Genomic DNA, 13,130 nt, shown 5'->3' with positions numbered 1-13,130 from the left:
ATATATAGTGATAGCTGGCTCTGAGGTGTTTAGATCAAGGTTCTGGAGACAGGAAAAACCTTCAGTTGAACCTTGAGTTCAAGGATCTGGAGAAATCAAAGCTCTTTCCTATGCCTGGGAGACAGGCTGCAAGAATGGCCTGCAACAAAGAAGGTAAGATTGCAGCCCAGGGGAATGCAGTTAGAGACAGGGAAAGAAAATTGCATTTAATCCTTTGATCCATTAGGGCATATACTGGTTCACTGGCACTTTTCCATGTAATACATTTTCCCTAGAACTCCTTATTTTGTCTTAGTAAACTGTAGACCTTGTTTTGTGAAACTGTAGTGGTCTTGGATTATTTTAATCACCCCCCACTCCCAGAAGCCATAGATTGTGCTACCTTGAGAGGTTTCAGGGAGACCTGAGGAAGTTCTTTGGCAGATTGATAAAGGGCAGCCTTGTAGATTAAATTCCCCTTTATCTGGTGACTGCATGTACTTAAGCAGGGAAGGTTGGGTGAACAGGAGGCATTGAATTTGCCCAGATGCCCTTTCCCAGGGTGGCTGGGATGACATTACACTTCCCAACATGCATATTGGAATGGATCATCACCTACTATTTTGTGTTTAACCATGTTCTATGACAGAGTGTGATTACGGACAAGATCACCTCAACATACTTGATTCATTATTTTTCAGCTTTGGCCAAAGGTTGGAAAGGATTGATCCTGCGCTCATTGATCACAGCATTTTGTTCCGAAGGGTGGTGGAGGGTGGATGGAATCCCTTGTTTTGCCAATAATATCCTTCCAACTCTTCCTTCTGGAGCATTTACTGTTACTCCAGTTGCCACAACTAGTTCTGGAGATGTCTGCTGATTGTGATGACTTTGGGATTTTTTTAAATGTATGATGATGATAAAATTGTGAGGCGCATGACCAAGGTGGTCCTACCAAGAGGAAACCTTTACTGACACAAGGCTGTTATTAGAGCCTCTTAATCACTTGTCACACAAACACAAAAGGGTCTCCAAACGACTTGCAAACTTTTTTGAAGAGCACCAAGCAACAGTAATTCAGTGTTGGTCACTTGTACAGTACTTTATGGTTCTATATTTTGATGACTTTAAAATTTTATGATGTTTTAATGGTTTTACTTTACCTTGATGTTTTGTATCATTTGGCAGTTTATAATTATTCCAATAAAATATACTTCATTTTAAAAATGCAGCCAATCCCCAATAAATTAGCAGCAAGAGCTTCAGCAGCAACAAATCATCAAGGTCAGCCGCCAACAAACAGCATTATAGTCCAACAAATGACTGGGGAAAGAGATATGTCTCTGCTTGGTGCCACAGATATCTTACTGATTGCTCCAGGCAGACCTCACTAGGGAGAGCATTCCACAAGCGGGGAGCCACAACGGAAAAGGCCCTCTCCCTTGTCATCACACCGCTCCTGTGTTGGATCATTGGAACTGTGGGAGGGCAGGTTTGGGAATCATCAGATATTGGTGAACAACGCCCATGCAAATGTGAGATGGAATGCGGGGAGGGGGGATTTTGCCAGGGAAGTGTTTCATCACTGAAAATCTGTGTAATATTTTGTTTATTTTTGAGAAAGGTTTAAGAGGAAATTCTTAAATGCATCTTTCAGTTTTGAACACATGCAATTAAAACACGGCCAGTGTTTTGGCCTTCCTCTTTTTCTACTCCCTTCTGTTTTTCCCAGCATTATTATCTTTTCTAATGAATCATGTCTTCTCATTATGTGTCCAAAGTATGATAACCTCAGTTTCACCATTTTGGCTTCTAGTGAGTGTTCTGGTTTAATTTGTTCTAACACCCAATTATTTGTCTTTTTTGCAGTCCATGGTATCCGCAAAGCTCTCCTCCACCAGTTTTGAAATGAGTTGATTTTTCTCTTCTCTGCTTTTTTCACTGTCCAACTTTCACATCCATACATAGAGATTGGGAATACCATAGTCTGAATGATCCTGACTTTAGTGTTCAGTGATACATCTTTGCCTTTGAGGACCTTTTCTAGTTCTCTCACAGCTGCCCTCCCCAGTCCTAGCCTTCTTCTAGTTTCTTGACTCTTGTCTCCATTTTGGTTAATGACTGTGCTGAGGCATTGATAATCCTTGACAAGTTCAGTGTCCTCATTGCCAACATTAAAGTTACATAAATCTTCTGTTGTCATTACTTTAGTCTTCTTGACGTTCAGCTGTAGTCCTGCTTTTGTGCTTTCCTCTTTAACTTTCATCAGCATTCGTTTCAAATCATTACTGGTTTCTGCTAGTAGTATGGTATCGTCTGCATATCTTACATTATTGATGTTTCTCCCTCCAATTTTCACACCTCCTCCTTCTTGGTCCAATCCTGCTTTCCGTATGATATGTTCCGTGTATAGATTAAATAAATAGGGTGATAAAATACACCCCTGTCTCACACCCTTTCCGATGGGTTATCATACTTTGGACACATAATGAGAAGACATGATTCACTAGAAAAGACAATAATGCTGGGAAAAACAGAAGGGAATAGAAAAAGAGGAAGGCCTCTTGGAGGTCGCTGATTCATAGGGTCACCAGATGTTGACTTGGAGGCACATAACAACAACAACAACAAGGCAATGAAACAACCAGAACAGAAGAGTGAAAGGCACTCTGCCCATGCTTGAGTTCTCAGTAGACATGGAACACAGGGAAATAAGGGATATGTCTAGGTCCTTTAGCTGTAAGTCCTGGGCCACATTCACACCATACCTTTATTCCACTATTATTCCACTTTAAACACTCATGGCTTCCCCCAAAGAATATTGGGAAGTGTAGTTTGTGAAGGGTGCTGAGAGTTGTTAAAAGGCTCCAGTTCTTCTCAGACAGCTATAGTTCCCAGAGTGGCTTAACAATCAATCCCTCTTCCCAGGGAACTCGGGGGATTGTAGCTCTGTGAGGGGATCAGGGATCTCCTAGCAACTTTCAGCACCCTTCACAAACTACTCTTCCCAGGATTCCTTGGGGGAAGGCATGACTGTTTAAAATGGAGTAACAGTGGAATAAATGTACTGTGTGAATGCACAACAGGGCAGTATCATGTTTTCTAGGCCTCTGCAGGTTTTTAGACTGGCCCAAAAAGGTATCAAACTGGGGAAGTCGTGATAGTTTCAAAGCTCTCAGGAAGATTTGGTGATTACATAACTGGAATGAGGTCATGGTGGGAAGGACTATTGAATTCTGGAGTGCTGGTCAAAGTCACATGGGGAGAAAGGAGTCAGTTGGGCAGTCAATGCAGTTGGGCATTGGGGTGCACCACCTTACAGACCGGTAAGAACAGGAGCTGGGGTGTGTGTGCACATTTGTTTTGGACCTGACCACCACCAGCCCTATGGGGCGATGAGCTGGTGAGTATGGGACCCTGGGCTGGCCAGTTACCACCACTACATTTAATCTCAGCTATGTAAGAAATGCCTCTTCTTTCCTCTTTAATTTGCGTGTTTGTTTTTACATTTATACGCCACCTTTCCTCCAAGGAGCTCAAGGTGGTGTACATCCTGTTCATTCTCTCCATTTGGGGGGTTAATTGGCTCAGCAATACTACATCCAAGCAGGATCTTGAAACTATTGTTGATTGCAAGCTGAATATGAGCCCACAGTTCAATGTGGCTAAGAAAAAGGCAAATGCTATTTTGGGCGGCATGAACAGAAGTGTAGTTTCCAAATCACATGAAGTACTAGTTCCCCTCTATTTGGCACTGGTTAAGCCTCATCTTTGAGTACCCCAGACACCCCACTTTAAGAAGGATGTAGACAAACTGGAACAGGTTCAGAGGAGGGTAACAAGGATGATCAAGGGACTGGAAACCAAGCCCTATGAGGAGAGACTGAAAGAACTGGGCTTGTTTAGGCCTTGAGAAGGGAAGACTGAGGGGAGATATGATAGCACTGTTCACGTACTTGAAAGGTTGTCACATAGAGGAGGGCCGGGATGTCTTCTTGATCGTCCCAGAGTGCAGGAAACGGAATAATGGGCTCAAGTTGCAGGAAGCCAGATTTCGGCAGAACCTCAGGAAACACTTCTTAATTGCTCACACATCTTCCACACAGGTGACACATTGACTAGTGATCAAATGATGGGAAAACTTAAGGAAACCCCTTCTGGAATCCAACAGGGCAACGTCTGATCATCCTGCCTTGACCATTGTCCCTTAACCTCCATCAGCTGCCGGGCATTAAATCTGCATTTGGTTATAAGCCCCTTACGGCCATATGGACAGATAAAGGCTAACTAAGGTGGGGGGACAGTTTCCCAAGAGAGATACTAATGTGGAAATAGCCTGGAAGTCAACATCAGATAAATGCCTTGTGATTTCCAGACAGGCACCCTTAAAGCCCCTTGTAATCATATAGGCCTCTGAGAAGACCAAGTCTGAAATAATCTGACAGATTTTGGTAGCCCATGACTCTTGATTCCATATCCTCATATGTCATTAGGACAAGTGGAGCTGGGGGGAGGCCTGTTGAAAGATTATCTAAACAAATGATAAATGGCTGCTTTCTGGGCTAAAGTTTTTACTGAACAACAAGCTCCAAACCTGCACTTGCCCAAGGTGATAGCCGGCGCTCGGCTCTTCTCAGGAGCCCCATTCCTGTAAGTCCAACGTTTGTAAGCTTGAATATCCTTGTTGTGTCCTATATTTTTTCCTTTGAGTTTTTTTCATGATTCCACATCTAGCCACACACACACACCCCTCCCCAACCCAAGGCAGGCAGGCTGGAGATAGATTTTTGTTTAAATTATCATTCTTAATTAAATAATCATTACCCTTATATTTGTTTAACCTTTCTTTCAAGGTGGCATTCACGGGCTCCTTATCCCAAATGTTATCCTCAAAACAACCTTGTGAGGTAGGTCAGGCTGAGTCACAGTGGCTGGACAAGATAACACAGTGAGCTTTGTGGCGAAGTGGTCATTTTAACCCTGATCCCCCAGGTCCTGATACACATAATATCCCTCCATCTTATTCCATTCTGGAAAGAAGACGTAGAAGTGAGTAAGGCGAAGGAGGGAAACACTCTTTTCCCATAGGTTTGGAAATTTATGGGGACCTTTCTCAACAGACCTAACTGGCATCTTTAACACGAATCAAGCCAGGCTGCAGTCCTGTACATAATTATCAGCGAAAAATCCCTATGCAAATTGAGTGGGGCTCACTTCTCTGTAATGTAAGGTTATTGTATCATGATCTCACCCTAAAAATTGTGAGAGCAATTCTGAACCAAGATTAGACGTTTAAGTGCTAAGACTGTGCACAACTGTAATGTTTAAGTGTCCACTGTTTGTTTGCAAAGGTGGAGGATGGGGAAAGAATGATGTGAAGGCCACACATATTTCCTCCTGCTCTCTGCAACAGGGACAGCAGGGACCACTTCTGAACCAGATGAGAGACTTTTCACTTTAGTTAGATGCTATGTAATCGTACAGTTATAATGCTTAAGTGCCCACAGTCCCTTTGCAAGAGAGCAACTTGACCAAGCCTCAGCAAATTTGTTGGCCATGCCTCATGCACCTCTCGGCAGCCCTGTCAGGCCCACCAGCTGCCACCTACTTTATGGTTTCTCTCTGCTGTGAATTCTTTGATGGGAAGTGAGATTTCTTTTGGTGGTTAAACTCTTTCCACATTCAAAGCACTGATAGGGTTTCTCCCCTGTGTGAACTATTTGATGGCAAGTAAGATTTTTCCTTAAGCTGAAGCTCTTTCCACATTCCAGACATTGATATGGTTTCTCCCTGCTGTGAATTTTTTCATGGGAGGTGAGATTGGAGCTCACTCTGAAGCTCTTTCCACATTCCAAGCATTGATATGGCTTCTTCCCACTGTGAATTCTTTCATGGGAAGAGAGGTGGGAACTGTCTCTGAAGCTCTTTCCACATTCCATGCATTGATATGGTTTCTCCCCTGTATGAATTCTTTGATGGTAAGTAAGACTAGCCTTGCAGGTGAAGTTGTTGCCACATTCCAAGCACTTATATGGTTTCATTCCACTGTGAATTCTTTGATGGCAAGTAAGATTTTTTCTTGAGCTGAAGCTCTTTCCACATTCCAAACATTGATATGGTTTCTCCCCGCTGTGAATTTTTTCATGGGAGGTGAGACTGGAGCTCTCTCTGAAGCTCTTTCCACATTCCAAGCATTGATATGGCTTCTTCCCACTGTGAATTCTTTCATGGGAGGTGAGGTGGGAGCTGCCTCTGAAGCTCTTTCCACATTCCAAGCACTGATATGGTTTCTCCCCTGTATGAATTCTTTGATGGTAAGTAAGACTAGCCTTGCAGGTGAAGTTGTTGCCACATTCCAAGCACTTATATGGTTTCATTCCACTGTGAATTCTTTGATGGGCAGTGAGGTGGGAGCTGACTCTGAAGCTCTTTCCACATTCCAAGCATTGATATGGCTTCTCCCCGCTGTGAATTCTTTTATGCACAGTGAGACTTTCCTTCCAGCTAAAGCTCTTTCCACATTCCAAACACTGATATGGTTTCTCCTTGGTGTGAATTTTTTGATGACAAGCAAGGTCTTTGTTCAGACGGAACCTCTTTCCACATTCCAAGCATTGATAGGGTTTCCCTGCTGTGTGAATACTTTGATGGAAGCTCTGAATGAAGCTCTCTCCACACTCCAAATATTTATACGGCTTCTCCACTGTATGGATTTTATTGTGGTCTCCCTTATTCTTAATTTGCAATTTGCCACTTTCTGCAATGAAGAGAGAAACTAATTAGAGCTTTAGACGGAAATGGAGCCCCAAATTATTGAATAATGCCTATTAATGTTTGTGACAATGGAGACCTGGTTTCAGCGTCCAGTTCAGGGATTAAGCTCCTTGTGTAGTCTTGTGCCAATTGCTCTCACAACAATCACAAAAAGGCAAAGAGATATTGGGCAGCTGGTTGAAGGGGCCATAGGACTTGGACAATGTCCTAAAATGGGAGGAGATTGGATGTGAAGCAGCAAGGAAGGAGATTGGAGCAGGGGCCTCTTGAGACATTAGGACCTTGGTTCCGAGACCCATAAATGGATCCCCTCCTCTGCCCAGCAAGGAACATTTCCCCGACCCCACCCAATTTCAGGTTGCAAGGAGTGTGGGTGAGGACGGTGTGCCACCCCTGCTCCCTCCAACTCTCGCCTCCTCCACCCACCAGGCCCTTGCTGTCACTTCCTGGCCCCCCAGCTGCTTCCATGATGGCAACTGAACTATCCCACAGCAGCTGACGCTTATGCATTGTAGTCTCCAGTATATGTCCACTTCAGGAGAAGTCTAGAAAGCCACAGAAATAGACGAGAAAGTGAACAGAGTGCCCCTGCTCCATATAGAGCTCAATCCCAGCAGGCAAAGCTATCGAAAGGTGGGACATACGGTTGGCCAGAAATATATATCTCACTGTAATAGGTTCATGCCTTTCTCCTGCCACAGAGCGGCATTCACGGAAATTGATAAAATAAGCATCTCATCAGAAAAATGCATCCCAGCCCAGACACCACATGCGGTGCTTGGCTGGTATGGTCACCCTTAGGTGGAGCCCAGCATGGTGGTAACAGCTTTGCAGTGACCCATCCTGCAGGGGGCTTAGAATCCCAGATGCTGTAGGTGGCGCTGTTGAGCCAGATCAGAATATTGGGGTTCATCAGATATATAAATAATTGCATTTCGCAACAGATATTATGACCCAACCAGGAGCCTTACCGAGAGAGGCCACAACTCCAAAATTCTCCTCCATGACTTCCTTACGCAGCGCTTTCTGGTCAGGATCCAGCAGGGCCCACTCCTCCTCTGTGAAATGCACAGCCACATCCTCAAAGGACACTGGGCCCTAAAAAGAAAAGGAAACATTTCCTCCTCAAAGATAGCATAAAAATGATCTATTACTAATCATTTTACTAAGTAATCTTTTCTAAAGGGCTTGTTTTATTGTGTATTGTAACAGCATTGTAATCTTTGTGTAACTGGTTCCTTGAATTTGTAAACTGTTTACAAGCCTATTTTATTTATTTATTTATTTATTTAATTTATTAGTCGCCCATCTGGCTGGTTGTCCAGCCACTCTGGGCGACGTACAAGATAAAAAACAATACATTAAAATGTTAAAATTTAAAACCATAACAGTAAAAACCTAACCCATCCCAAAAGCCTGCCTGAAGAGCCAGGTCTTCAAGGCCCGGCGGAAGCTCATCATAGAAGGGGCATGGCGGAGATCATTTGGGAGAGAGTTCCACAGGGTGGGGGCCACTATTGAAAAAGCCCTCTCTCTAGTCCTCACCAGTCTAGCTGTTTTAACCGGTGGGATCGAGAGAAGGTCTTCTGAGGCTGATCTTGTTGAGCGGCATCCCTGACGATGCTGGAGACGCTCCTTCAGATAGACTGGGCTAAAACCGTGTAGGGCATTAAATGATATATAATAACAACAACAAGTTACATTCCAAAGGCTTGTCAAGGTGAGGTGGCTGCTCATTATTCTCAGGATGTAAACCTTCTTGAATGGCATTCACAGCCTTCGTTAAGAAGAGCTTTGACAGAGACAAAGAGCAGGAGGGAGATTTGTTCAGGCCCAGAGAGGGGAGCAGGCGACAGAGGCACCCTGCCTTCCCCCAGCCTCTGTCCCCCCCACTGATCCTTCCCCCTACCTGTTCCAGTGCCACAGAAGCTGCTTCCCCTCCGCCACAGAGAAGAGACGGCTGAGGAGGTCTTGCCGGCATCACTCCATCTCCTGTGAGAGACAAAGGTAAGTGGGAAACCAGTAGAATGTGCTGGTCTCAGAGGTTAAGCAATGCCTGGCTAACTACGCGTGGGCCTCAGAAGAAGTCGTATCTGCTGAGGGTTTATACCCATTTTATATTTCAGTCATGTAAAAACATCAGTCTCCCCCTTTGGGCTCCTGGCCCCATATCAAAGCGCTGGTTCTCACATATAACGTCATGAAGTGTTGTACATAAGGGAACGAGTAAAGGACTCCATGGATTTATTTCAAAATGCAAAGAGGGAGACTGAATTATGATATATCCCATTAATCCTTACCCAGAGGCCTCTGTATGGTATCCAGTGAAGTCTTCTCTGCCTCAAGGAAAGCAGTGGCCATTTCTGAAAACGGGTCCTTTCTCTGAAATAGCAGCAAGTATTGAAGACATTGAATCAGGTGGTTTATTGTTCTGGATATCCTTCCTTGGATGTTTTACACACAGAGAGAGGGGGGTGACTGGGCAATTTTGGGATACCTTCCCTCAAATTCTGAGACCCTTGGATTTATCTCAATGAAACACTCTCACCTGCTGCTCCGCCTGCTTCCTGTCCTCTGCCTGGCTCAGGAGGAAACCTTCTGCCAGGGCGACCACCTGGGAAGTGGTCTCCGCTCCACATTCCCTCACCCAGTTCTCCATCTCTGGTGGAAGGACAGCCAAGAACTGCTCCAGGATCACCAGGTCCAGGATCTGATTCTTCGTGTGTCGCTCTGGCTTCAGCCACTGCCGGCAGAGACGATGGAGTCGGCTGCAAACCTCTCGGGGCCCCTCAGCATCCTGGTAGCGGAAATGCCTGAACTGTTGCTGCTGCACATCTGAGCTGAGGGTGTCCTCCTCGCCCAGGACCATCTGCATGGTTCTTCCCCAGAGTCCCCCACTGCTCCCAGCCTGGGTGATATGGGAGCCTCTTCCTGCTTCTGAGCCAGATGAGTCTTCCCCATCCATCTGTGATCTGCTCTAGAAAAGCCTCCAAGAGGCTGCAGGAACTCCTTCGTCTCCTGCCAATTTCTGCCTCAAGCCTTTTTGTCTCCTAATTACAGGTGCTACCAAGTCCTGCAAAGCCAAGATATTGTTCTTTTATAGAATTCTTACACTGTAAGGACAGGAAGGCGTGGATGATCCTGGCTAACAACCAGATCTTTCTTCTTTAAAAAGAGCCTAGTGAATGCTGATACATTGGACATTTGCGGGAGGGGGGAACATTCCTCCACATGAGAGCCACCAATTGAAGTTCTTACACTCTTTCTCACTGTGCTTCCTCCTTCTCTCAACCTTCCATTTAGTCATCATCCTTCAAGAAGGTCCCAGGTTCAATCCCAAGGTTCTCTGAGTAGGGCCGGATGCCTCCTGTCTGAAACCCTGGGGAGCCCCTGCCTATCAGTATTGACAATACTCAGGAAGATGGCCCAACCATCTGACTCAGTAGAAGGCAGCTTCCTATCTTTCTAGGTTCCTCTCTGATCCCAATCCGTTGCTGCCATCTCCTGGTTCAGCCTCACTTACACTAAACTACACTGAAGTTGAGTTATACAAAGGCTGTGACTCAGCTGAAGAAATCTTTGTTCATTCATTCTCTGACTTGTACACAAGTTCCTTTATTTAGATTAATTCTGAATTATTTACTGAAAAAGCAAAATAACCTTTCTTCCCTGCATCTGAGATCTGACATACTGCTTCTGTATATGGAGGTTTTATTCCTCTCACAGCTATTTGTGTTGCTCTCATAAAAACTGTTTTGCATATCCCCATGTTTCACTAGTTTCACCAAAAGTGTGGCCAGAAGGCTTTTTGCCTTCCCACCCCTTTTGGCCTACAATTTCATGGTGGTTACACAGCTCCATTGTGCCCCATCGTGGTTTCAGTTGGTCTGTGCTGTTTTAATGGGCTTGTTTACTTACAGTATACTTGTATAATTTACTTGTAGTATAGTGGTGTAGTGGTTAAGGTGCTTGATTACGACCTGGAAGACCAGGGTTTGAATCCCCACACAGCCGTGAAGCTCACTGAGTGACCTTGGGCGAGTGACTGCCTCAGAGGGAGGCAATGGTAAGCCCCCTCTGAATACCGCTTACCATGAAAACCCTATTCAGAGAGCCAGTGTGGCTTAGTGGTTAGAGTATTGGACTAGGACCTGGAAGACCAGGGTTCGAATCTCCACACATCCCTGAAGCTCACTAGGTGAGCTGGCGCCAGTCACTGCCTCTCAGCCTCAGAGGGAGGCAATGGTAAACCCCCTCTGAATACTGCTTATTATGAAAACCCTATTCATAGCGTAGCCATAAGTCGGGATCAACTTGAAGGCAGACCGTTTCCATTTTTACCTATACATTTCATTTTATTTTTTAGGTTTTGAGGAAATTGTTTGATTCTCTATTTTATTTTTCATTATGTGTTTGTTGATATTTTTGTAATTGATTTTAGGCTTGGAAACCACTTAGAAGCCATCTTGGCAATACAGCAGTATTTCAATTTATTATTGCTGTTGTTAATAATAATAATAATAATAATAATAATCAGTGTTGCTTTAATTTCCATTCACTACATTAGATTTGTTTACTTTCCCTCTGGGTCTCTCTCGCATTTGATTCCTCAGATTAATATCTTTGACACAGAATTCTCAGCACTGCTTTCTATCCAATCTCAAAAGATCCCTTTCTAAGTCTTGGGTTGGGGGGGGGAGGGTTTGCATGTCTGAACGGGCACATGCGTGTCAGTATCAGAGGGGAATGTAGATATTGAAGCATGGAGGGCCGGGACATTCTTGTTTTCCTGGTTCCACCCCGCACCCCATTTCATAGGTCTGTCTACTTTCAGCCGGGATCTCTCCTGCATTTGGTTCCTTCCATTAAAAGACTGCCAGTTACTTTCAGGAGCGCTTTCTAGTCAGCCTTCGAAGACCCTCCCCAGCACTCAGCTGTGTGCTGTCTGAATGGGCACATGCGGGTCAGCCATGAGGCTTGAGAACGCCACAGCCTGATGAATGGTGGGGCGTAAATTCTCATCAAAGTGCCGCGGAAGAGGCACTTCCGCTGAGGACAACTCAGCATTGCAGACTTTTTATATGCCTCTCCCCCCAAAACATGCACCAAGGGGCCCTCCTGGCTTTGCAGAGGAAGAGAGCGAGAGAGCATCTCCATCCCCCAATTTGGGTGTTGTGGTGGATCCCAAATGGATCAGATACACAGGACCCCTCATGCATCCTCCCCCTGCAGCCCTGGGGGCCCCCCATCACCCAAATGCACAAAATAGGGGGTGGGAGGAGGAGACTCACCTATGCAGCCCTCGCGGGAGATGAAGCCCTTTCCCCCTTCCAGGAGGGAGAAGCCAAAAAGGAGGGTGGAGCTTCTGCTCTGGGGAACCCACCCCTTCCTTAGTTCCCTTCCTCTCTAGGAATCTTGTTCAGTTCACTTTAACCCTTCGAATCCAGAGGAATGAAATAAAGCGTTGTGTGCATGCTTTCGTTCCATTGAGATCCATGGGAGTTAAAAGCAGCGTAGAGTCCCATTATGGCAGAAGCTTTCGTGGGCTGCAGTCCCCTTCCTCAGATGCACGACATGTTCGTTGCAAGGTCTGCTGCATCCACGTGGTTTGGGGCAGAGGGATGGTAAACGGTGAGGTGAGAAGGAAATGACAGACAGAAAAGTGCACATGGCCACAGTGATGTTCTTAGCAGGGGCCACTCACAAAGAAACACGTGTTAGTAACACAGAGTTCTTGGCATTGGTAAGTCCAGATTAACTTCTCCCATTATTTCAATGGTACTAAAACATGACTAACTTCCCCTGGACCTAACCCATCATCTTTAATATAATAATCTTTAATGGGCTCCTGCTGGGAGGAAGGGTGGGATATAAACCAAATAATAAATAAATAAAAACAAATAATTTTGCTGCAAAGTGAACAGGTGTTTGGGGTTTTTTTGCAAGATGAGTACCCATTTGCCCTTTAACAACAAGACCAGAGCAGACGTACGCTCCAGCACTGGGAGATCAAAATCCTCAAAACCACCACACTAAGTAAAAATAATATGTTTTAAGAGTTCATGAAGCGATGGGGCCTTGCTTCAGAGAGAGCTGCAAGTTTGCTTCAGCTTCCGAAGAGGAGACTGGCAGGTCACGGTTCCTCTGCTGAAATGTGGCACCCAGCCTGTAAACAGCCAAGCCTAGAAATGTTGCACCTGGCTTTTTAGGCAGAAGCAAAAGGGAAAAGCACCAAACTGAAGGCAGGAAAGAGAGACAGGCTCTGGTGCTGAGGAGATTTATTGTGAGCTCGACGCGTTTCGGAATAATCCTTCAGGAGCTACAAACATTAAAACAAACTAAAATCAATTAACACAGAGATAACACCATGGTCTGAC

The 13,130-nt window shown here is 45.0% G+C and overlaps 1 protein-coding gene across 3 annotated transcripts; it reads right to left on the bottom strand.

Moving 5' to 3' along the window:
• Nucleotides 1-5,064: 5,064 nt before the first annotated feature.
• LOC133381598 (zinc finger protein 501-like) lies at nucleotides 5,065-12,136 on the bottom strand. Of its 3 annotated transcripts, none has more exons than XM_061620923.1 (6): nucleotides 12,045-12,136; nucleotides 9,302-9,550; nucleotides 9,054-9,135; nucleotides 8,663-8,745; nucleotides 7,725-7,851; nucleotides 5,065-6,736 (listed from the first exon to the last, which is right to left on the bottom strand). In XM_061620923.1, the coding sequence occupies exons 2-6, from the start codon at nucleotides 9,410-9,412 to the stop codon at nucleotides 5,589-5,591; spliced, it is 1,551 nt and encodes a 516-aa protein (XP_061476907.1). In that variant the 5' UTR covers nucleotides 9,413-9,550; nucleotides 12,045-12,136; the 3' UTR covers nucleotides 5,065-5,588. The 3 variants fall into 3 exon arrangements, with proteins under 3 accessions (XP_061476907.1, XP_061476906.1, XP_061476908.1); XM_061620922.1 differs by having other exon boundaries at nucleotides 9,302-9,826; nucleotides 12,045-12,127; XM_061620924.1 differs by lacking the exons at nucleotides 8,663-8,745; nucleotides 9,054-9,135; nucleotides 9,302-9,550; nucleotides 12,045-12,136 and adding an exon at nucleotides 8,299-8,610.
• Nucleotides 12,137-13,130: the final 994 nt, after the last annotated feature.

This window comes from Rhineura floridana, chromosome 3, assembly GCF_030035675.1.
Source record: "Rhineura floridana isolate rRhiFlo1 chromosome 3, rRhiFlo1.hap2, whole genome shotgun sequence".
Lineage (NCBI taxonomy): Eukaryota > Metazoa > Chordata > Lepidosauria > Squamata > Rhineuridae > Rhineura > Rhineura floridana.
The sequence above is the reverse complement of the archived record's forward strand: the minus strand, read 5'-3'. Positions and strand labels throughout refer to the sequence as shown.